General features: G+C 39.2%; 2 protein-coding genes across 2 annotated transcripts; one reads left to right on the forward strand and one right to left on the reverse strand.

Moving 5' to 3' along the window:
- Positions 1-486: 486 nt before the first annotated feature.
- LOC146469852 (uncharacterized) lies at positions 487-23,425 on the reverse strand. Its single transcript, XM_085122696.1, has 16 exons — positions 22,079-23,425; positions 19,694-19,939; positions 18,075-18,735; positions 16,373-16,776; positions 15,986-16,061; positions 15,709-15,905; positions 14,429-14,567; positions 13,810-14,065; positions 12,418-12,908; positions 11,321-11,457; positions 9,940-10,879; positions 9,430-9,524; positions 9,219-9,287; positions 8,104-8,202; positions 2,124-2,328; positions 487-1,632 (listed from the first exon to the last, which is right to left on the reverse strand). The coding sequence occupies exons 1-16, from the start codon at positions 22,502-22,504 to the stop codon at positions 1,181-1,183; spliced, it is 4,893 nt and encodes a 1,630-aa protein (XP_084978822.1). The 5' UTR covers positions 22,505-23,425; the 3' UTR covers positions 487-1,180.
- LOC146469853 (uncharacterized) lies at positions 5,685-7,208 on the forward strand. Its single transcript, XM_085122711.1, has one exon. It carries the CDS (start codon positions 5,685-5,687, stop codon positions 7,074-7,076), a length of 1,392 nt encoding a protein of 463 aa, XP_084978837.1. The 3' UTR covers positions 7,077-7,208.

Raw genomic sequence — 23,425 nt, forward strand, 5'->3', positions numbered from 1 at the left:
ATTTTTTTTACTTAAACCTAAGAATCCTGGTGAATGCATGAAGGTCCTCTGAGATCCAACTCAGGGAATCGCTTATAGTCCTTGAGTTCACTTGACTCCATTAACGCCGAATGGTTGATTGAAAATCAGCAGTGAAGCGTATAGAAGATGTAAGGGAAGCCGCATTTATAGAATGTTTGCCCATCCGAGCTTGATTGATTGCTTTTCAAGAAGGGGTGAGTTGAAGGGTGAGCGTGGGGGTGGGAATGAAGCTTACTAACCATTTTGCAAGTCACTGTAAGTTGAATGATGCAAATCAACAGCACCGTTCAGCTAATCAGTGAGGAGGTGCTTCTGTAAACGGGTTTATCCCTCATTCAACACAATTAACGAGAACACTGAGATTTATACATTTGTTGTATTAACGACCACGTTCACTAAAGTACGTACATGAGATTATTATTATTATTATTATTATTATTATTATTATTATTATTATTATTATTATTAACTTAACATAAAAGCAATAAGAACTAATGCCACTTCGTTTCTCGCTTATTCCGAAAGGATATATGGATTAAAGATTGCATTAAAAATCAAGAAAATTGATCCTTTTGAACGGTAATGGTTGACTAACTCAGCGTTATTTTGAGAGTCATTTGTGTGGAGATCTTTAGCTTTTGAATAATAGTGAGCCTGGATTGCATAAAATCCTAACCTGCGACCAGGCGTTCTTTTTTTCGGGGAGCTCGAAAGTGTGGCAGCACGAGAGACGGCGGTCGGGAGAAGAGAAGAACTCCCGATCGCCGACTCTCGCGCTGCCAAACTTTTGCGCTCCCCGAGAAAAAGAACACCTGGTCGCAGGTTCATAAAATCCATCATGACAAAGCTTCTTCAGGGAGTGGTAGAGAGATTTCTGTTTTAAGCTAGATCGCTGTTATTAAAATTGAAGGAACGTGGCTGATACGATAGACTATAAATTGAGAGCGCTGTAACAAGTTAAATAATCTACTTTCAATTAAGTCTTTTTATGCTTTCACTAAAATGACTTTAAAGCCCACAGAACTTAAATAAGTGATAAAGTGCTGTTCATAAACCTACTGCTATGTATTACTGAGCATTTACTAAGGTAAATCTCGTTTGGGCCAAGACGTGTAAGCTTAAGACTAGTTTAACTGGCCGAGCTAAACTTGGAATGCTTTTACTGACTGTTTGTGGGCTCAGAGGGATAAACACGATTTTTTCCTACTTTCCAGGGAGTTCGCGCTAAAACATGAACTATTGTTTTAAAACGATGCCCTAAAAGAGCCAAAAACTGAATAACAAATATAAATCCATAAATAGCTAGGAAGCCAAGTCCGATGATATCTACACCCAGGACTTTTAAATCTTGTTGTTGAACAAGGGCGAGAATAATTATCATCCACAATGCGTTAGTGACTCCAAATACGACTAGAGTCGTGTTTCTAAGTTCAACAAGTTTTTCTTTTAGCTTAGCGGTCTGGTCAAAGGCACTGAGCTCTGGAATGAGGCACGCTTGACGGAGACCTTCCCAGAATTCATACTCAATACCGTCGTCTTGGTTGTCAACGTCCATGTAGTACAAAGGAAGACGATCAAGTTCACGGCGTGTGTGACGAATTTTCTCCTGTCCTAAATTTGAAAACAATAATAACAAACACAGTTGAGTTCAAATGTATAAATTATACATAATACATAATTTCGCTAACCTGTGATTGGTCAAAACGCGTTACGTGACGCAATGAGAAAAGGAGACAACAATGTTATATAATATATAGCTTTGGGCTAAGATTCCTCCCAAATCGGCGAGGGTAATGGGAATTATTAAACATTTTTTCTCCATTCTCAAAATACGGTTACTTCTTGAATACTCCATTCGAGAGGTGGATCGCTTTATTTTGAGTCAAAATGAAAATACGTATCATTTTAACCCGCACAAGAAAATCAATCAGATGTTCTCTCAAGAAAAGGTATGAAGTTTGCACTGTATCCCCATCAATTGGAAGCTGATCACAAGTCAGTATCGTAGCAATTTACCATATGAAAAGGAAACAATCGATGAGTGAGTGTGTTACTGCAAATCTCGACTGTTGCTAAATAATCAGTTTTGACTTGTTAGTTACCTTGATTAGGATACTGTAGCTTGCGAATGGCAGATATCAGCCTGTTAAAATGGCCGGGTTTGTGGATGTTAAACGTTTCTTTCACGCTTTCCTTTCTCATCGTTTTTAAATCCTCCAAGTCACTTGGTTCTGTATATCCACTTGATTCAAACGTGGGCCAGTATTCCCCAAGGCCAAGTTCTTCCAACCAATCTTTTACATCGTCCTATACAATAAAAAGAATTGTTAGATACGACCAACTTAATCAACTCATTACTGTTCCGGCGTTATCGCCTTGCTGACTGTTGCCATCACATCTGAATGGCTCTCAACTAGCTTGCGTGGCTGGAGGGAGGAGGGGTATCTGGGGCGCAAATCATTTCTTTCCTCTCTTACCCTTACTAGTGCTTTCCACGCATTATCAATCCGCTAATCTGGTTTTCGTGGAATACCGTGGTTGGACGTTGGTGATCTCTATTTAAATCCATTAAATTATATCCGTGAATTTATTCCCTGCGTTTTTACTATTACTTATTTCGGTTCTTGTTCGACTATCCCTTTTGTCCCGCCAGGAGAAAATATAGTAGTCATTCCCTTTTACTGTTCATCGGCCCACATGCATATTAAATAAATAAAGTCGAAGCTCTCTAGCTAGCCTTGCGGAGACGTTCTAAAGCGAACATCTTCACTTACTGTCGCCATGACAAGTCCCCGTTTTCATATTTCTTAAAAGATTATGCCGGCCCTTCAAATGTCCCAGCTCACTATGCACACTGGCCCTGACGAGGTTCAGGATTTGCTCATCGAGATAAACAAATTGTATTCAGTTTTTGATGCCTCTGTGCGCTAATTGATTACAAAACTCGTCATAACGAAGAAAGGAAACGTAGCGGACTTGAAATACGGAAGCCGCGTGTTCAAGTTCCGCTCTTTCTGCTTCCAGCTCGCCTGCCTCCTGCCAGTTGGGATTTGTTACCACGTTATGTTAGATTAAGGTATTTGTATTACAAGTTTAATGGTCGGTCCCACTAGCACTTGCAGTATAAACATTGCTAAAGGTAATAGTGCCGAATACATAAAAACTCAGTTTCTATGGTCAAATGGAAACTACCCTTGAAAGCGAATGGTCCAAGGGTCTGGCCACTACTTTTCATGTCTCAAGGACTCTTCCTAGTATTCTTGCAGTTCCTTGCAATTCGGTTTTCTGAATGATCTGGTCTTAGCCTTATACCAGTTTTCTCAAGCCACTTATTGGGACATTTTGAGACGGTTTCCAAAGCTCCTACAACAAAAGTTGTCACCTCCATTTTTCGCATAACCTATGTGGCTGGTATCTAACCTTTGAAATAATGGTATTTCTCAATTTTCTTTCTTTTCACAATATCCGGTCTTCTAGTTCGCCTCTGTTACATGCTCACACTGTACATCGAAGTCCAGAAACGCTTTGATCTCGTCTGATTCCAAAACTCTGTCGGGTTGGTGTTCATACCATATTTCTGCTCTTTCCAGCCCATCCACTCCATCCACAGTTCCCAATAAGTGATAAAATCATTCTGGCAACAATGTCATGTCCATACTCATGCATATTGTTTCTGCGCAATTTTACTACACTCACTGATCACATGGGTAACACTTCGACATATCTCGTTGTACATTTTGTGCAATGAAGATCCCGCACTATTGTCCACGTGGAACTTCACATAGTTGGTTCTCAGAGCTTGCTCCTGGGCCGCAAAGATGGGGGCGTCGAATTCTGTGCTGGTTCTCAGGTCTGCCTTTTAAGCCTACTCCAATTTCCAACCGCTTCTTTCAACTACCACAGAAACTGTCCATGCATGTTCCTTTATTCAGTTTCCACCATTTCTCTTCTCCTTCTACTACCAATTTTTTTGAATTCCTGGGATTTTACACAAATTTCCACAACTACCACTCTAGATGCCTTTACTGCTTCCAGCAACAATCCCCCAATCCTGTTCCTCACATTCCACCGAACACTGTTCTTCTCGATACGGATGCCGTGCACCTCTCACAACTTATTAGACCGCCTCCACCTCTTCCTCTTAAAAGATAAATCCTGTTAACGTGACTTTTCGGACGTAGTGCACCGTACAAGGTCATCATTTTACGGCTCTTCCTGTCTAACTCCCTCAGATCCTCCTTTGTACACTTCAAAACTCCTACCCCTTACCGTAGCAGCACTACTGTCCATGTGTTGATTACCATGATCTTATTTCTTCCGTTAAGTTTCATTTCTTCGTTCTTTACTTTTTACCAAATTCTACAATTCCTAGATATCTGTAACCTTTTCTTTCCACCTCATTCATTATCCTCACGCTCGAGAGTTCAATTCCTTCACACCCAGCCACATTACTTCTCTTTATGTTCAAAACACCTCATTTCTCACGCATAGTGTTAGGAAGGGATTGTACTTGTCTCTCGCTTGTCCCAGAACAACTTTAAACCGTCCATGATAAACAAGTGAGTTTTCATTGTGTTCCTATGGAACAACACTATTGTCAACAGCACCATGCAGATTACAAACAGTACTAGTAATAGTGACAAATTACTGCGTTTAAAGATGCCCCTCCGGATGCTAACATTTCCCCAATGACTCACCTTGTGATGCTGGCTCTGTTGCCTGCCTGCCATGTTTTCTGTTATGAACTGCTTGATTTATTGCCAGCAATTTGCAGGAAGTCGAGGCACTCTATTATCCGACTGTGCGGAACTATGTCATAAGTCTTTCGGTAGTCTACCCTTGCCATTGCTAATTTCCAGTGCTCTCCTTTCGGTCTTAAAAAATCATCCCATCCATCAGAAACTGATCCTTTGTCTCCGTTCTTGATATTAGCATCCTTCTGCTCTTTTGGTGGCATGTTTTTTTGATCAAGGAAGTTGTAGATATTCTCTGAAATCAACCCTGTCAACAACTTCCTCGTGAAGGATGAATAGAATCTTTTAAGCACAAAATTGTCCTGCCACGTGTTATCCACCCTGGAATCGCTTTTCATTCAAAACATAATGAGGCTGTTTTGCAATATGGTCGTTAAGAGAAGACAGCTTCTTCATCCAAAAATCTTGGACTCCATCCTGAGCAGGTGCCTTCCAGGTATGTATCCTTCTGCACTGCGCTCTTATCGTTTCTTCAGTGATGGTTAAACTGCTTTTCTCTCCTTTCACGTGCCTTAACCAAGTTGCTTCCCTTTTATGCTCTTTCTCATATCCCCGAAATTCACCCCAACATTTGCTACTTTCTTTCGCATTAGGAATGGCTCTTTCACTTGGAATTTCATCATTAAGTTCCTTAAATACTCCCTTCTGGTCAACATTATAAAACATGTGATTATGTTATGTTATGTTATATTTATGCTATAGCAAAAATGTTCTTGCTGAGGAGCTCCGTGCCAAGATTAAACAGAGTGAAGCCCTCAGAAGTGAGATCAACTCCATCTACTCTAATATCCGCCAAGCCTGTAGTCTGTTTCGGTACACTTGCGTTCTTCACATTATCTTATCATTATTACCGGTTCTAGACTGGCACACCTGTACGGGTTACCGAAAACACACAAGGAGAAATTAGCCATGCGACCAATCCTATCAGCAACCAATACGTATAATTATGCCTTGGCGAAATGGTTGAACAACATGCTCAAACCGTTGTCGTTAAATCAGCACACAGTCACGGATATTTTCGACTTTGTGAATGAACTACCACGAGACCTCAACATAACACCTGGTGATTTACTTGTGTCCTATGATGTGTCCTCTTTGTTCACGAATGTACCTTTGGATGAAACCATTAAGATTCTCGCAGACAGAGTCTTTAGAAACAACTGGTTTAATTCTGAGTACAATTTGAACATCTCGAAGCAGGACCTTATTGATCTTTTGGGTGTGGCCACCAAGGGACAGCTTTTCCAATTTAATGGTTCCCTGTATGAACAGATCGACGGTGTAGCGATGGGATCCCCTCTTGGGCCCTTGCTAGCCAATGTATTCATGTCGTCTATTGAAGAGAAGTTAGATGTGGAGGGTAAGCTGCCACCTTATTATCGTCGATATGTTGATGACACACTCACCGTGATGCCCGATTTGTCTACAGCTAGGGACTTTCTCAACACCCTCAACCACGCCCACCCCGCCATCAAGTTCACTATGGAGGTAGAAAATGATGGAATGCTCCCCTTCCTTGGTACTCAACTTCTAAACCGGGCGCCCCGTATTGAAACTAAAGTGTTCGTGAAGCCAACAAACAGTGGTCTGCTTCTCCATTACCACAGTCATGTTGATAATAGGTACAAGCGCGGCCTATTGACAACTATGCTTGACCGTGCATATCGCCTGTCTTCGTCATGGTCCTACTTCACTGAGGAGTGCGAACGCCTGAAGTCCGTGTTCTCTAAATTGAAGTATCCCAAGCACCTTGTGGACTCCACTGTTAAAACCTTTCTAAATCTAAAGGTCGCCGACCAGCCTCCATTACTGTCCAAATCTACGACAGAAAACACTACTCGGGTCGTCATACCCTTTAAAGACCAGGAGTCTGCTAATATCGTGAAGACACAGTTAAAAGATCTCAGTGTGAAGCTCCAGACTATTGTCCAACCAGTGTTTACGAGCCGCAAGATTGCCCAGGAGTTCCCGACAAGCGAACCTAAGCCTCAGCTCATTGATCAACAATGCGTTGTGTATAACTTCAAGTGTGACCAGTGCGATGCTGGTTATGTCGGATACACCCGTGGCCATCTGATCGCACGCGTTGATGGACATAGAAGCAAGACCTCGTCAGTGCGCAAACACTATGACAATAGACACGCAGGCAGGATTCCAGATGACCTTCGCAATTGTTTCAAGGTGTTGAAAAAATGCCAGAACAAGTTTGATTGTCTCATTAATGAGATGTTACTCATGAAACAATTACGACCATGTTTAAATGTGCAATCAGACTCTATTTGCGCTAAGGTCTTTGTCTAACTTATGCAAATAAGTGACTCTGAACTCTCAGTACTCTTGCAATCGCATATTTAATTTTAGTGTCCCTTGACAATGGCGCTAAGATGTCGCCGAAACGTAGGACTTTTCTTTCGTTAGTTTTTGCCTGTATATGATTATGTATTTACTGTTTTATTCTGTTCTCATATCTCCTTAGCTTTGCTGACTTCGCCTTTAGCCGCTACTTTAATTCCTCGATGATTGTTTTTATCCCTTTTGCTTTTAGTCGGTACTTTTTCTCTAGACTCTCGTACTTTTTCGATTTTCTGGTCTCATTTCTCATGCGCCAAGTTCTTCAAGTTCTTCCTTATTCTTTTGATATCTCTTCCAATTCTTCTTTTCCACCAGGGTTGACTCGGTTTATGTACTGTTCGTTGCTTTAAGCCATTTGTTGGTGTCCGTGACGTTACCTGTCTTCACATACTCCAGACCCCTGGTTTTTTTTTTTGTTAGATCAGTCAGCATCCTTCTGTCTACTTTCTTGAACCCCGTGTTCACCTACAACATGCGCGTTACAATGTCCTGCTCATATCGTCATTCATCTTACCTTACACCAATTCTATTTACACTACAAATTTAGACTTCAAAACTAACCTGTAACTTGATTATTTGTAATCATCTTAGTTTAATTGGGGAGGCAGAATCGCGCATAAGTTTTCTGGTTTATTTTCTGTCTCCTCGTCACTTTTTCTTTTTAACTGCATTTAAATTAATAATGTTTAAAATTTCTTTGTTTGTCAAAATAATTTAAAAAAAAGAAACAAAAAACAAGGATCCTCAACGTTCAGCTCCAAAGCTTCACGTAAGTTTCTTTTGTCTTGCCCCAAGAATTAAAACGATCATTCAAGAATTCTAGTTTTGAGTCTGAGTCCTCGCCAAATACCAAACCACGTTAAAAAGTTTGGAAAACTTTTTCTCTGATGTTAACTGATGATAAATATCAGCCAATGAGCGCACTGTAAGATTCCTTTTCAGCGCTGATCTATTTTAAGCGTTTAAACTAACTTACCGGAATGCCTTCCTCGATGTCCACTCGGGGGATTTTTTTTATTTCTCGCAAGAGCTTCTGGCGATGCCCCCTTATCTCGATGCCAATCTTTACAAGATCCTAACAAGAAAAATGGTGACAAATTCATATTTAGCCCTTTGAGTATCAAGAAAAAAACTTTCAATATAAACTTCTTCCACCTAGTTTGTTATTGAATGCCCACTGACCGAAATGTGAAGAGACCAGGTTGCATAAAACAATCTTACTGTTGAACAAGCGGAAGACTTGTGCAGACTTTCCTTATACTCGTTTCCTGGTGTGCACGACCGATGGTGTCACTACATGGCGAGAGAAAATTTCTCAGAACATAAGGATCGATTGTTTAAAACTTTCACCCATCTTGACTGTTTTAAGCACCACGTGCGAAGAGTCATAACATAACATAGCATAGCATAGTAAGCATAGCATCGTTTTGGTAAATTAACTGTGAGGAAGGCCCTTAATCCCCTACAATTTTCTAAAGAGAATTTTCACCTCGAACTTTCGTGATATGGGAAATTTAAGGCCTTCTGTTGTCGAATGGATAAAAATGTCGTTTCGGGTACCGAAAAAAGGTCAGCTAAGATTTTCGGAAAGGAAATAAAACCTAAGGTTTTCGGGAAATGGACAAAGATGCGCTAGGAATTTTGAAAAGACTCAAGTTCCCCCAGAACGACCGAACAGATAAAAATATTAAAGCGCGGCCTAAGATGAACTTACAGAGCTTTAAGGCACTCCAGATAGCCTAAAATAGCGTTTCAAAGGATTTGAGAGAAAACTGTCGTGGGTGCCCCTGATAGTACAGCACAGCACAGGAAAGCACAGTAGCACAGCATAGCATACCATATCGTAGGTAGCATATAATAGCATAGCACAGCAAAGCATCGCATTGCTTAGGTAGCATAGCATAGAATAGTATAGTACAGCACAGCACAGCATAGCATCGCATAGTATGACACGGCATAGCATAGCGTGGTGTAGTGTAGCGTAACGGAACGGAACTTACAACAGTTATTTCTTGGCTGAGTTTTAGTTTAATCATTCTTTTATTTGTTATTTATTTGCTAATTTTCTTTGTCAGTAGGACCTATATATACCTTGTCTGTCATTCCAAATAACAGTCCCGTGGTGTCATATCCATGCTCACGAAACTTGGGCGCGTAACCCTGTAACCAAAGAACGAACACAAAGTTTATACTCAAAGATCATAATGGTTTCCAGGGGATTTTAACTGCACGTGCTCTAGTCTACTCACGCATATTACTTTTGTATATTTTATGTGATTCATGCGTTTGACGGCTACTTTACCTTGAAATCTTCAGTCAGCCATTTTTCCACTGGTAAATCTAAATCCGAATAAGAAACTTCGTATTTGAGTGCTGACAGCGGCCGCCCGTTTTCGTCTGAGCAAAGAAAGACAAATGTTAATAATAAAATAGTTATTCTTAATGTTTTTTGTTAGCTTCGGCACTTATTTTTTTTGTTTATTGCGATATTCACCTTCTGGATGTAATATTTGCCTTTCAAACTTCATTAATAGCTTTAATTCCTGCAAAAAATAACGACGGATAAGAGGGATCCCGACCTTAGAAGATGAAAAATTGCCCAGTTTAGATAGTGTTGGCTAACTTCTTTAAATCACAGCCTTCTATTTTCAAAGAAATTCCTTAAAATTCTGTTTGGGAAAATATACTTGATTATCTGACTCTAAGTGTTCTTGTGTAAGACCAAAGGTAATTTTAAATTGTGACATGGCCCTCTGAAAAGTAGAATTACGGTGTGCAATTTACATTGGAGATTGATGTCAGTTATGCTCACCTAACGGTAGACGTTGTAGGCTCGAACCAAACTTTAATGATAGCTCAGGATTCACCATCGATTGCATTTCGCTTCTCTGTTGTTGCTGAACTGCATCCGTTTCTGCAACTATAGCTGTCGACGATGTTATTAATGCTGAAACTGTGTATGGAAAACGTTTCCCCTGGTCTTCTTGGTTTCCTTTGGCCATGACCAACTGACTTGCTGAGCTTTTCTGAGGATGCAGTATATTTCCAGACTCTTCATTAAGTGAATTATTTGAAGAAGGGCGGCATATGCTGATGTCACTAGGATATGATGAACCATTATCTCCTACATCTAGTCGAGACGGAAATTTGTTTTGGAGCCCACTGCATGGATTATGCGTTGAGCTGCATAAATTTGTTTCGTTATGTTCAGACAAAATGCCATTGCTAGTTGAAGAGTCAACTTTCTCGAGAGGGTGTCTGTTGTATGAACGAGAAAACGATTCATCTTGATCCTCTGCCGTTGCGTTTTTCATTGACAAGTGCTTTCCTTTTGAAATTGGCTCAGTTTGGACTGACTGCTCAGACAATGGTCCAAATGTTGCATCATTTGAGCGCACTTCGCTTTCCACAGTAGGATTGGATTCTGTAGCTTCTTTCGACTTCACCAGCTGCGTAGATCTACCGCCATTCTTTTTCGGGATTTCATCAGCAGAATATACTGTTACGTTTGGAATGTCATAATTAACATTAACATCAACGTGTGCCTGAACGCGCGTGGATCCTTCAGAAAGTGAAATCACAGAACTTGTACTGCATACGCCTTCTGAGATTTTCTTCTTCAGATGCCCATTAAGACTTTTCTCAGTTTGAGAGCTTAGGACTTCTGTGTCCTCCATCTTGATTACTCGTTTTCCTTGTGCACTGGAGGGCTTAGTTTCTTCGTTCGTTGTTTTGTTTGAGTGGTTGTTAATCTAAAGAATGATCAGAGAAAGTTCAGACTAAGTTTAGTTTCCTACATCTAGTAATATATATCAACACACACACGCAAGCAAATCTCAACTTAAAAATAACCAAATCTAACTCCAAAAATAATGCACAGTTACACCGTAACCAGGATGCGACTTGGAGTTAAGATCTGGCTCCCCCAACTTTGAATACGGACACTGAAAATAAGGCCTTTACAAAATATTTCTGCGAAACTTGAATAAATTAATCTTCACAAAAAAGAGAAAGAAAGGTTTTGAAGGAGAAACCACAAGGTCAGAATTTGGATCCGGGTTCGATCTTATTATTGTATAACTGAGTTGAGTATGTAATATCTAATCTGTACTAGCCTGTTCAACTGTAATCGCTTACAATCCACATACAACACTTCCTAATTTTGATCATTTAATACTTGACACTGTCCGCACCCTGTCTCCATTTGTAGCTTCATGTATGTGTCCTGATTCCTCCTGTTTTCCACAGCAGGTGCAAAGTTTCTTCAACCATTTCCCAAGGGGTTTGTACCAGTCGTCGCCTTGCGAGCCAGATTTCCCTTCCCTTGTTCCTTTAAACGGATCAACACAAGACGTATGTTTACTTATTGAATTCCACGTTCAAAACTTCCTAAAACAGTCGATCTTTAGAATGCTTACTAGGGAGCTTAAGCAACGACGACAGCAACGGCAACGAAAACGTCACTCGTTAGATATATCTTTATTTCATTTGTGCTACTTCGCGATTATTTCAACTCGCTCAACTTTTACAAAAAAAGGCGTACTATCCAGGAACCAAATTGGTGGGAGTGGTGTACAAGTCAAGAAAGAAAATGAAAAATTCACCGTCGTGCGTCGAGCGATTGTTTTTGCTCCTTAAACCTATTGTTTTGCGGCGTTGTCGTTGCCGTTTGCCGTAGTTGCTGCTTAAGCTCCCTACTATAAAGGAGTGGACGCCATTAAGACTAAATCTGAATATTGTTCGACTTGTTTCAAAGAAAACAAGAACGCCGTTTTCATAAATCGCTGAACGATATTCAAATATTCAGCATTAACATTTATGTGTATTCGCGCATATGTAAAATTTTCAAAGGTAGCATGGCCATAAATACCCTGCTACGTTTCCAGAATAGAAAAAGAAACAAAATTGATCCTTCAGCAGTCAGAAGAATATTTTTCGACAAGATGCTTTTTTGTACCAGACATAAAGCGATTTATGCAGATTGATTCAGTGGTTCCAAATTTTGGACAGCTCTTTTGCCCACGAGTGTAGAACGGTATGGAGGTCTCTTTATAGTGACCTTCAGAGTACTAGGTTACGGACAAAACGCCACTTTTCCAGTTTAATTCAACGAAGTGGGAAGGGCCTTATCTCATGCCTGTTGTTGAATAGCTGAGAACAATTCCGTCAGGAATTACCCTCCAAGTTTTATTGTCACAGCCCGTGCATCGTACGGACAAGTCGTATACGACTAGTTGTATGAGCTATTTTACCGAGATATTTTCCCGAAATATAAAGAAAATGTACCTACCCCACGACCTGTCCGTTATATTGCAAAGAGAATAAATTGTTAGGAGAAGATAACCAGACGGAAGACACAGGAGATACCAAACTGCATGTAATAGACAGGTAAACTCTTTCGGGTGCAGTAATGCAGCAGCAACAAAAATACCAGATAATCCAGCCAAGTAAAGGGTGCTCACGCCAGCCGGCAGATGATGTTCCAAACTTTTCGGCGCTAGGGTAGCGGTCGTGTTTGGTATTGGTGTCGGTTCAGCGCCTCTTTCCTGCAAATCACTTGAAATTTGTAGAGCCACGCCAATGACAACAATACACATGATCACAGCAAAAACGAACGTCAGTATTTTTGACACCTTTAACTGGAAATTTTGTGAAGTTAAGAGGCACACCAATGTATAAGCAACAACCATAAGACAGATGAGAACAACCAAGGTTACTTCATTCAAATTGATTCCCGAATATATCATTCCGCCGACTATCACCAAAATGACTGTTGAAGGTCTGAAAAAAGATGAATTATGTTTAAGCAATTAAAGTCCAATATAAAATATTTTACAGCGAGTACAGTTCATGTTACGCTATGCACCGTATATTAGTGAGTTTAATTTTTTTTTAAGGGATGTCTACTCGAAGAATTGAAGTCGTTAAGGACGGTGCCTACTGTTGTTACTGCGCATCCGTTCTGCGCATCTCGAGATACTCGGGTTTCCTATGGGTGGTGCCTACTAATACAGGGATAATTTTGCGCGGTTTAAAACTATACGGAGAAAGCAGAACTTAGCAAGTGCTTTTGGTATCTCAAAAGAAAATTGGGGGTAACCATGCATTTTTCGGAGATAACTAAGCTTCAATTTAGGAAAAAAATCCCATACATTCCTTCATATTTTGGCGCTTTTTAAAGAAATTATGGCTTAATTATCTCTGAAAAATGCGTGGTTACCCCCAATTTTCTTTTTGGATTCCAAGAGGCCTTGCTAAGATCTGCTTTTCCCGCATAGTCATAAACCGCACAAAAATACTTCGGTATTAGTAGGCACCGTCCTTAAAATACAATGAATTTAATTCATATATTGTTTACAATCTACGATGTTTTCCGTGTGTCTATCCCAAATTGACAAAGAGTTATTTTTGTCCTTTAGGGTTGAGGCTTAGTGGTTGTGCACGGTTGGAGTAAGAAACCTTACCACACACTCTGCTTTTGTTCCTATTAGCCACAAAATAATATAAAAGCTAGGACAGTGAGGCTTGGAAACCTCTGTTGATAAATAAATCCTTCTAGCTGGTTTCAGGCAAGTGTGTGATAGCGGGAATTGGTTGTCTACTATTTCGGCCAACAACTGAAAATATAAACAATTAAAGAGTGTGGCGCATATGAATTATTATAATTCATGGTCAAACTCACCCAATAACAGAAGAGCAAACGAGGAAAGACTGATAGAGGATAAAAAGGAAGGAGATGTGTTCGTTTTTCTTCAATATCTTTTTCCATTCTCTGATAACGAGAACGAGGTTGGCTAACGTGGATGGCGTCCATCGACGTCTTTGTTTGTAAAATTCATCGAAAGTTTCTGGGCAGTAAGTACCGTCAACTGCAGCTGCGCAGTACGTTAAACGCCAGCCTCGCTGTATCATCAGAGTGCACATCCATCTGTCTTCCCCTTCAAAAAAGAGTGACAACATGACGTTAGATCGGATCGACATATTTTGCATATGTTAAAAAGTTGATATCAAGTCTAAATAGGGTAATATAGTTTTCACTAAAATTAAACGCCCGTTAGTTTTTCAAGGGCACATTTTGTTTTTGCAGTTTGTTTGTTGCATTTCGGATCATAAAAGTTGATTGTAACGCAGTTTAATTTGTTGCACTGTAAACCCTATGCTATTCTGATTCCTAACTCACCCAAAAATATCTAAATTGCTGACAATTTTGAAAGAGCCAAGGATTTGTTCAAGACTTTAAAGTGTTCTGAATTTAAGATATTCCTTAATTTTGTTAATAATACATCAGACAGCAAACTCACCCATGTCTTTGGTAAGGAATTCAAATGCATGATCCACTCCTGTAGCGTAAGTTGGTAGCACGTCTCTCACAGCCTGGCATCTGTACAGACTAAAACATCCCGGACTACACAATACGGAACCAAGCATGTGATTTGCCACCTGTAAAGAGAAAAAAAAAACTAAGAAACTTTTGAAGAGCCATTCAGTTGTAGGAATTTACACACGAATAAGCTAGTAGCAGCACTGTTTGGCCTCCTTTAATGTCACGTAATTGTAGAATTAAGAGAAGATTTATTGAAATGTTGTTTAAATGGTGTTAAACAATTACTTTTCATGCCCGTTTTAGTACCCACCCAAAATCTTAAGTCCAGGTGGTCGCTTACGCGAGGAGGTCACTGACGAGAGTTCAGACCAAATGGGTTGGGTCTATATATAGAATATTTTAATGAAGTTTGTAGAACATAAAAAATGAACTAATCTGCAGAAATGCAACCTCACGAGTATATAATCCAAATACTTTTGTTTAGTCGAAAATTGTGTGATATTTTCTAATACAATCTTTTTCAGACATGTCCGTTTGGTCTGCCTTGGGTTTTGTTATACGATAGAACTTTCTGTAGCGGTGGGAGCCGAATTATTGTTTAGGGTGTGAAGTGAGCATATTCATGCAGTGTTTGTGGCAACATCCTGATAACTACTTATTCTTGCAAGTTGTTACATGCGACTATTGGTTCAGACATTAACGAGGCAGTTTCTATAGAAATGGTTGGTTGGCTGAAGTTTACCTGAGTCACCTATTTAGGATTTCTAGCTCTTAAAATTACGTCGATAACAAGAAAATGTATCCTCTGAAGAAAAGGACAACAAATATATTTAACAACTGTTGCGCCAGCGCGCGTTGGATATGATATAATAGATAACCAACGTACAAAACACGTAGCACCGAGTTGACCGTAACCAAAATTTATATGCCCAGATTGTTCTGATTTCTTTTTGCAAGGAAAAAAGTACAACTTTAAATGGCCGCTTTTGCGTGATTCTATAACTTATCTTTGTCTAACCCAACACAAATCCCAAAAGTTCAATGTCATCTTCTAGAGGGACTTGCTCTTCATCTAAGATCTAATTTGAGGGCGCATTAGCCTCAGTTTATCAAAACAATAAAGTGAAAAATAACCACAGATACCGTGTTACGTCTATCTTCTATTTTGTTCTAAAGAACAAAAACAAAACCAACAATAAAATTAATAATATATGTGCAAATCTGCTATATTTGACAAGCACACTTAACGCTATTTACCTTTTGAAACCAATGACCAATGGCATAATCAAATATTTGGTACCAAACTACAGGCCCACTCCCCATGGGGTAGGTCCGAGCGCACACTGCACCTGTTTGGGGATCCTCAACAATCTGATCTATTAACGACTCAACGGACTCATGGGTGAATTTGACGTCAGCATCTGTTGTCAGGATAAACGACTGGTCATCTTGCACTGAAATGCGAAATATGTTTTACTTTCTTTGTTTCGTTTTGAAAATTCTGATTACCATAAAGACCAAAAAGACATCTTACCTTTAAGAAGCGCTTCTTTATAATCCAAGACATACGACATGTACATCACCTGGCTCCAACGCTTTTTGTTCTTCACCTGAGGATTATTTTATAAAAGAAATATTTACTTTTAAAGGACAAAAAATGTTTTGAATTCTCGTCTTTAAGATGACCTTTTCCTAGAAAACTTTTTAAGAATAGAATTTTGAAGGCGAAATTAGTTAGAAACACTTAGGGCCACTATACATTTTCACTTGCCGTTGAAAAGTTTGTTCAAACGATCTAAACTAAATACAATTAAACTAATCTCAATTATAATTGGTGTTAAGTTGTCATAGCAGAACATAATTAACTATAAAATAACTGAAGGAAAAGGGTGCAATGATCCACTAGGTAGTCTACTCGTACCTTAGCATTGTCTTTCAGGTGAATTATGAAGTCCATTCCACCTTGGAGTTTCCATTTTAGCTGCATACCATACGGGGTCTTCATTTTGGTACAGTCACTAAGATTCACTTTTAGAGTCTTTTCCACCAATGAAGCCAACTGCAGAACAAAACTGTTGAGTACTTCAGCTCTCACACATCCGTCAAAAAAGATGTGTGACTCATAATGGCGTCCAGATTTCTTGCTGTGTGTATCGACGTCGTGAATGGATTGAAGGAGTTGTTCCATTTCATAATCTTCCTCGTGATACATAGTGGTGCAGATGAATATGTTGACGTCATCTGATATTTTTTGTTGCGTGGCGTGTTCTTCATCAGAAGCTTGGTTGCGCCTGTTCAGTAGCAGGTATTGTTCAAGGCAGACACCTATAAACACAATTTATGTACTTAAATTCACTGTTAGCTGAAGAGTAAAGAAAAAAATGAGAGAGAGAGAAAGAAAGAAAGGTCGCTATGGATTACACTTTGAAGCGTAAATGTTCAGTAGGATAATTATTACTTAACTATTTATTATTATTTCAGTCTCATTTATGCCATATTGCACATGTTTGCGTTGCCTGCAGACACATTTTTATATTGCTCTATACTCAGTATACTGGTATAACAAAATTTATTCGGCCGACAGATAGTGTAACAAATTGGCATTTGTGCTGCGTTCTAAGAACGTCTCCCAATAAAAGTCATCCCGCTTCTACTTTTTTTGTAAACATAAGCAAATTTCGAGCAGATAAAATTGGAAGCCAAATAGGCCATTGTCAAGCGGAGCCATGTTAAATCTCAGAAGAATAAATCGCTTTGATTTTGCACGGCAAGCCTAGCCCAGACCAATTCAGTGTCAGGTTTGCCGTGCAAAAACAAAGCTTTTTATTCATCTGAGACTCAACATGGCCACCGAGTGATAAAGGTCTATAGCAGAGAAAGAAAAAAGTCAATCTTCGTTCCCAGGGTCTCTCCTCTTCCCGTCCTCAGGAGCGAGAGAGGGAGAGACGGGGCCCCTGTCTCGATAGGCCTTCCTTGGTTTCCAGTCAATTGTCGCAGTTTTTTAGGGTTTTATTAATAGTTTGTAAGTCGCTTAATGGCGCATCTTCTAGGCTTCACTACCATTCTCACGCGGGATCTCTAGAGATTGAACACAAATGAACTTTTAGATCAATCAATGAAAGACCTGTGGTTGTGAGGCATTTGGTGTATGTGTCCAAAGATTATGGAACAATCTGCCACTTGCCTTGCGCAAGTCAAACTCTATGGAGAGCTTCAAAAGGAGACTTAAAACATACCTCTTTGAACATTTTGTGGACAGTTACTCATTGTTTTTAGAGATATTGTTTTGTTTTTGTTTTTTACTTCTTATATCGATTTTATTACTGACTGTGTTTTTTTACACATATATTTTTAAGTGTCATGAGCGTATACAAAATAAAGTTACTATTAAAGCTATTATTTACTGTTCACACTACAGCTGAATCTATTGGCCAGTCTCTCGAACACATTTCATAATTGTGGTTTTTGCACAGTCAACAAGAAAAATACAGCTGAATCTATTGGCCAGTCTCTCGAACACATTTCATAATTGTGATTTTTGCACAGTCAACAAGAAAAATGCTAATACACAACCTTCATTACCAAAGAGATAATCTCAAGGCCTTATTTTTTACAACGCATACCATTGTAAGATGGAATCCAAAGAAGGTCGTGTGCTTTGGCCATAATCACTCCTTGGCTTTTCCATACGTAGTACGTTGTCGCAAAGAACTGCGCCAGGAAGAGAAGCACGCCCGCAGGAAGACTGTAAACTAGGTTCTCTGATCCACAAGGCAGGGGAACTGTGCTCGTCTCGCAAATCCATGACACATGTATCATCAAAACCGCGATTGGTGTGGCTAACGTCAAGGGTAGAGCGTACCCAATCTGCTGCATGCAAAGTGAGCAGGCTAGCCATCCAAAATGGTAGCCAAAGAAGCTGGTGAACACTTGAAACATGAAATACACAAATGATGGATTATTTGCATTAATTGCTTTCAGTCCAGCAGAAATATTGTCCAGCTCAGTGATATGATAAACTTTGGCGAACAGAATGGCAATTGAAGGAGTGAGAAGAAGTTTCCACAGAGAAGAAACAATTGCAGCTTTGCCACGAGCAGTTCTCTTTTTCAAACCAGAGTGTTGGGCATTCCCTCGCTCCATAACACTGATAACACTATCCCCATTTAGGCTAGACGCTTCTGTCCCTCTTTGAATTTGAAGTTTCCGCATCTTTGGTGACCAAGCGATAGAAATAAGAATCAACGCAAATACAGTGCTGATCTGCGCAGATGTGTCAAGTATCTGAAATCACGGAATAAAAGGCTTTAAAATTATATCGAAAATTGTGTTTTGCAAATATTGGGAAAAAAGAGATGAAGGAGAATATGATTGAGGTCCACTCCCAAACACAGTAAAATTATCTTTAAATTAATACGCGGTTCAGCTAACATCGCTGGCATGCACAATAAGGTCATCCCTGGCAAAGAAAAGATGTCGTAAAAAATTTCTCAAACTTTCTGTGTTTTTTCACCACTGTATATTATTTCAATAAATGTAATATAAATGATTGGTTCACCGTTTCTGAGAAAGAGGTACGATCCATTCAATTAACCCCATAATCCGGCTTGTAATCGTACTGCTTTGCCTGGTGGTAGCGGAAGTTACATAGATAAAACAGTACTTAGAAAAAAGCTTATACATAGAATTTATGAAGCATAATCGGCAATTAAAATAAAAGTCTCGGCAGGCAAGCACAAAATGAAGCAGTATTTACCCAAAACGTTTCTTGCTTGCTAGTTCTTAGTGATGCGAGTTCTCAGTATCACTATTTCATGCCTGCGAGTGGTGGGCAAGCTCGTATTTCTAGCAATAACTCATGTTTTTATTGTCAATTTTTTGTAAAAAAAAAAAATAATAATAAATAAATAAAAATAAAGAAGGTAATGAATATATAAGTTAAAGTAACGAGATAATAAAAAGGTTACGGTTCTCGTTTAGGAGACAATAACAAACCAAGAGACTATGAGGTAGTCTCTTGGAACCACTTAGTAATTGGCTGGGGTAAGCATCAAGGGGAACAAACGATGTTTTAAACGTGCGAGCGCTAATGACGAAAGAAATTATGCGCAGTACGAATGTGCAATGCAATTCAACGGTATCACGTTTTACCGCATTCAAAATGCTACCATTTAATGTTTTCTATTGCGGACTTTGAAAAGTATAAATTCGTATTTTTGTTACAAGACTTTCTTGTTGTCACCTTATAAAGCAACAGTGTAATGCCGATTACGGCAAGAGCAGCTGAACTTCCAAACTTGATGACATCTAACTTTCCAGCCCCTGTGTTCCATCGTGATCTTGATTTGACTGCCTGCCACATAGCGGATACCATCGGTAAACTGCACATGAGCAGTATAATGGCGTCTGGGGTGATTGGCACAACTGTCAGCATTACCATGGTAATATAACAAAGGGAAATGGTCTCCAGGCAACCACCAAGTAAAATCTGCGAAAAATACAATACGGGACTTAGAATACACATAAGCAATAAACCAAAAGGGCAAGTGGACTGTACGTGTATTACTTCATGTCTTTTGGGGAAATTTCCTCTATTTCTTAACCTTTTCTTTTTATTTATTTATTTTTTTTTTCGATCTCGCAAAAGTTAGAACAATGCCGCAGTGATTTCGTTTAATTTTTTTTTTTTGTTAAACCGGCGGTTAGTGATATTTGAGATGTGTTTATTTTAGTAAAATGGGCATTTGAAATTCTGTTGGCTATTGTCTGGTATTGACGTCAGCAGAAATAGGCAGACTGTCGGCTTGGAAACGTACATAACACTTGGCGTTGACACAGCAAATGCCTTTGAATTAACTCTAGGTCACAATGACCTTATAAAGTCACAGAAACAATGGCATGCTATTCCGTGAACAGCAAACACTACTTTCATCGGTTAGATTTGTAACAAATACTCGAAGCTGGACACCTCGTTCTCTTCGGTCTCAAATGTCGTTCTCGGAAAAAGAAACTGTCAAAAAAAAAAAAGAAAAACTTTCAACTGTATCATTTTGTAGCGAAATAACAACGACTGACAAAATAATTGAAGCGCAGTGAGGCAAGGAATGCCTTGTCATGCATTTGTCTTTTTATTCAATAGCCTCAAGGTAAGTAACTAAAAACATTGTCTTTTGTCTGTAATGTTAAGTTCAGTCATTAAACCACACGTTCAATATCAGGCTCAGTTGTTTCACTTTTCCGTATAACAAGTGGCCCACGCGGGGACTGAAATTTGAAACAAATGTTGGGATCCTTCTGAATCCTTCTGTCAATAGATATTCGTGTACTTAGAGATATTTCGCCAAAGACTGAAAACTGCTACTTTCATGAAAATATTTGTCTGAGAAGGCGCTCCGAATAGATATGTCATGCACCGGTGAAACGAGCCCTTGAGAGTTCGTGAATTATGCCACGAGTACCCATCACACGTGGTCAGAAAAGCTTGTTAAAAAAGCAAGATATGACTAGACACACACGTAAAATATAAGAATGAGCATCTGGGTAGCCTAATTTAAAAATAAATTTTGCTGATTTAACTCTGTTTTGCGAGCAAAAAGCTTATCGAGAATTGAAGGGAAACGACGTTTACTTTAAAACACTTTGCATGTAACGCTATCAAACCTGTAGGAACCAGCCCAACCGTTGAGGCAAGTATAAAACATTAAGTGTTTATTCTCTAAGCAAATTTAACACTTTATAATAGCAAGAAAATGTACTTAACGCTACCCCTTCACATCATGTTCACCTTGGCACTGTCTTAATTACAAAATTTTCCAAATCTTCCACGCCTTCAGGAAAAATTTTCACTTTGAAACTTGTAACGGCAATCTGATGACACAGTCCCTCTGTTTTCATTTTCCACCACTCCAATTATATTTGCTGATTTCTGTATTCCCACAGTTCATACCTCTTTTGCGAGTGTGATACGCACCGACGTTCCTCCGCCTTGGCTTCTACTAGCTAACTTCTCTTGTCGCAAATTGATCTCAGTGTTTCATCTTTCTGTTTTTAGTTTGTTCAATCTTTTAGCTACTGCTTGAATCTGGATGATTAATAACATTACACTTTAAAGTTTGATAGTTATTGCATGTTCTCGGGATATACAAGTTCTGCCCAAACTGACTGAAGGGTTGTTTGTTTTTTCCTTTAAAAGTAACTTTTCAACTTCAACCAGCTATCTTAAAAAGAATTCAGCCTAGGAGCAGTAAGTTAAGAGGACACCGATCTGAATCATTTTCGAAAATGCTGTAGCCCGAAGAAATTTTGGATAGATAGTCTCCAGAATACTCTGCGTTTTTGTCAGTGTGTGAATTTCAAGAACTCAGTTACTCTGTATGTTTCGTAACTAGCCTGATCGACATAATTGATCCGGAAGTTCAGCTGATCATCAAGGAGCCATTATCTTACTGCCAAGATGGTGCTTATTCGTTTTAAATATGCTTTGCACTCCAAAAAAGTTAAATCAATTTAATAGAGAAATTGTGTTGAAATGCGGTCCATGATAAAACCTCCGCAACTACAAACTAAAAAATTACAACTGATAAACACCGTTAGCCCCTTATAAGTTTTGCAAAGTAATAACCCTTACCAGAATGAATCCCTTCTTTGTTGGCCATGGTCGGCTTTTTCTCCTCAAACTCGTCCATGAAGCGTAAATAAGAGACAGGGCTTGTGGAATCATTAGAGAAAGAAGTAGCATAATGAACAAAGCTTGTTTGCTTGTCTCTGCGGGTAGTTCATCTGTGGTACTATTTCCATTACGGTTAATGTTTCTAAAGTGTTGTCCAAGAACCAGTAAATTTATTTTGCTGCCCACGACACAGAATAAAACCACTGAACAAAGGCAGACGGCCGCGAGCCACTTGATGATACACAGGAACACTGCATAACAATTGCTGTCTTCAGCTTTGCTACTCAGGTTTGAAATCGACGAATCTGTTCTTTGCACGGTGTACCTTCGGCTGTTTTTATCAATGTGAGCAAAATTGTCGTAGGCACTTATCTTCCTCGACATCTCGCCATACAACCTGCTCCTTCTGCTTCCCGTAACAAACACATTCAACCCCTCAAGGTGCAAAGGAGGAAACGTCTCACCTTTGTGGATTGACGTGATTGCCTATTTCAATTAGTATAATTACTGGCTTTTACGTGATGACTCATCTACGTGGACGTTGACCTTTTGTCTACTTCATCCGTTCAGTTGCTTTGAAATCGGTACAAAGCGTACTTAAAACAAAACAACGGACAAAGAAACAAGCAAAACAAAACAAAAACGCAAAACATTTAGCATTTTTTCTAATTTATTTATTGTGGGGCTTGAATTGTCTAAAATTGAATTGTGAAAAAAGCATTTCGACTGTTCGCTCCATTCCTGGTAACATTTTACCGAAGAAAACTACACTTTTTAAAGTTAAACCTTAAGCGTTTGGCATCCGTGCGGAGGCCCTCTGAACAGAGATCCAACAGGAGAACTCGGGGACTCGTTGATAGTCCTTGAGTTGATTCCATTAACATCGAATGGTTTATTAAAATTCGGCAGTGGAGCGTACACACAGTGATAGCTTGTAAAATATAGCAGATACAAGGGAAACTGCATTTATAGAATTTTTGCCCATTCTTTTGAGTGATTGTTTATTAGGAAGGGGGCCGGGTGGAGGGTGTGGATGAAGCTAACTAACTATTTCGCGAGTAACGATATAATGATTGACAAAAAACGACCGAAGCGTTAAGATTATTTTGGGAAGGTGCTTTGCTAAACAAGTTCTAAGCAAGTTGAAAACGCTTTCTACACATTTAACGAGAACGCTCAGATTATGCATTTATTGTATTGCCGGCCATGCTCGCTAAAATACGCGCATGAAATTATTACTATTATTATTATTATTATTACTATTATTATTTGTATTATAATTATTATTATTATTATTATTATTAT

This window comes from Pavona decussata, unplaced genomic scaffold (assembly GCF_977016875.1).
Source record: "Pavona decussata unplaced genomic scaffold, jaPavDecu1.1 SCAFFOLD_115, whole genome shotgun sequence".
Lineage (NCBI taxonomy): Eukaryota > Metazoa > Cnidaria > Anthozoa > Scleractinia > Agariciidae > Pavona > Pavona decussata.

Excerpts from the sequence above, each read along its gene's own strand:
- LOC146469853 (XM_085122711.1), top strand. The coding sequence starts at position 5,685 with ATGCGACCAATCCTATCAGCAACCAATACGTATAATTATGCCTTGGCG.
- LOC146469852 (XM_085122696.1), bottom strand. The coding sequence starts at position 22,504 with ATGTCGAGGAAGATAAGTGCCTACGACAATTTTGCTCACATTGATAAA. Across the intron at positions 19,940-22,078 it reads CAAAGAAGGGATTCATTCTG|ATTTTACTTGGTGGTTGCCT; the intron begins GTAAGGGTTATT and ends TATTTTTCGCAG. Across the intron at positions 16,777-18,074 it reads TTGGATTCCATCTTACAATG|GTGTCTGCCTTGAACAATAC; the intron begins GTATGCGTTGTA and ends TTGTGTTTATAG.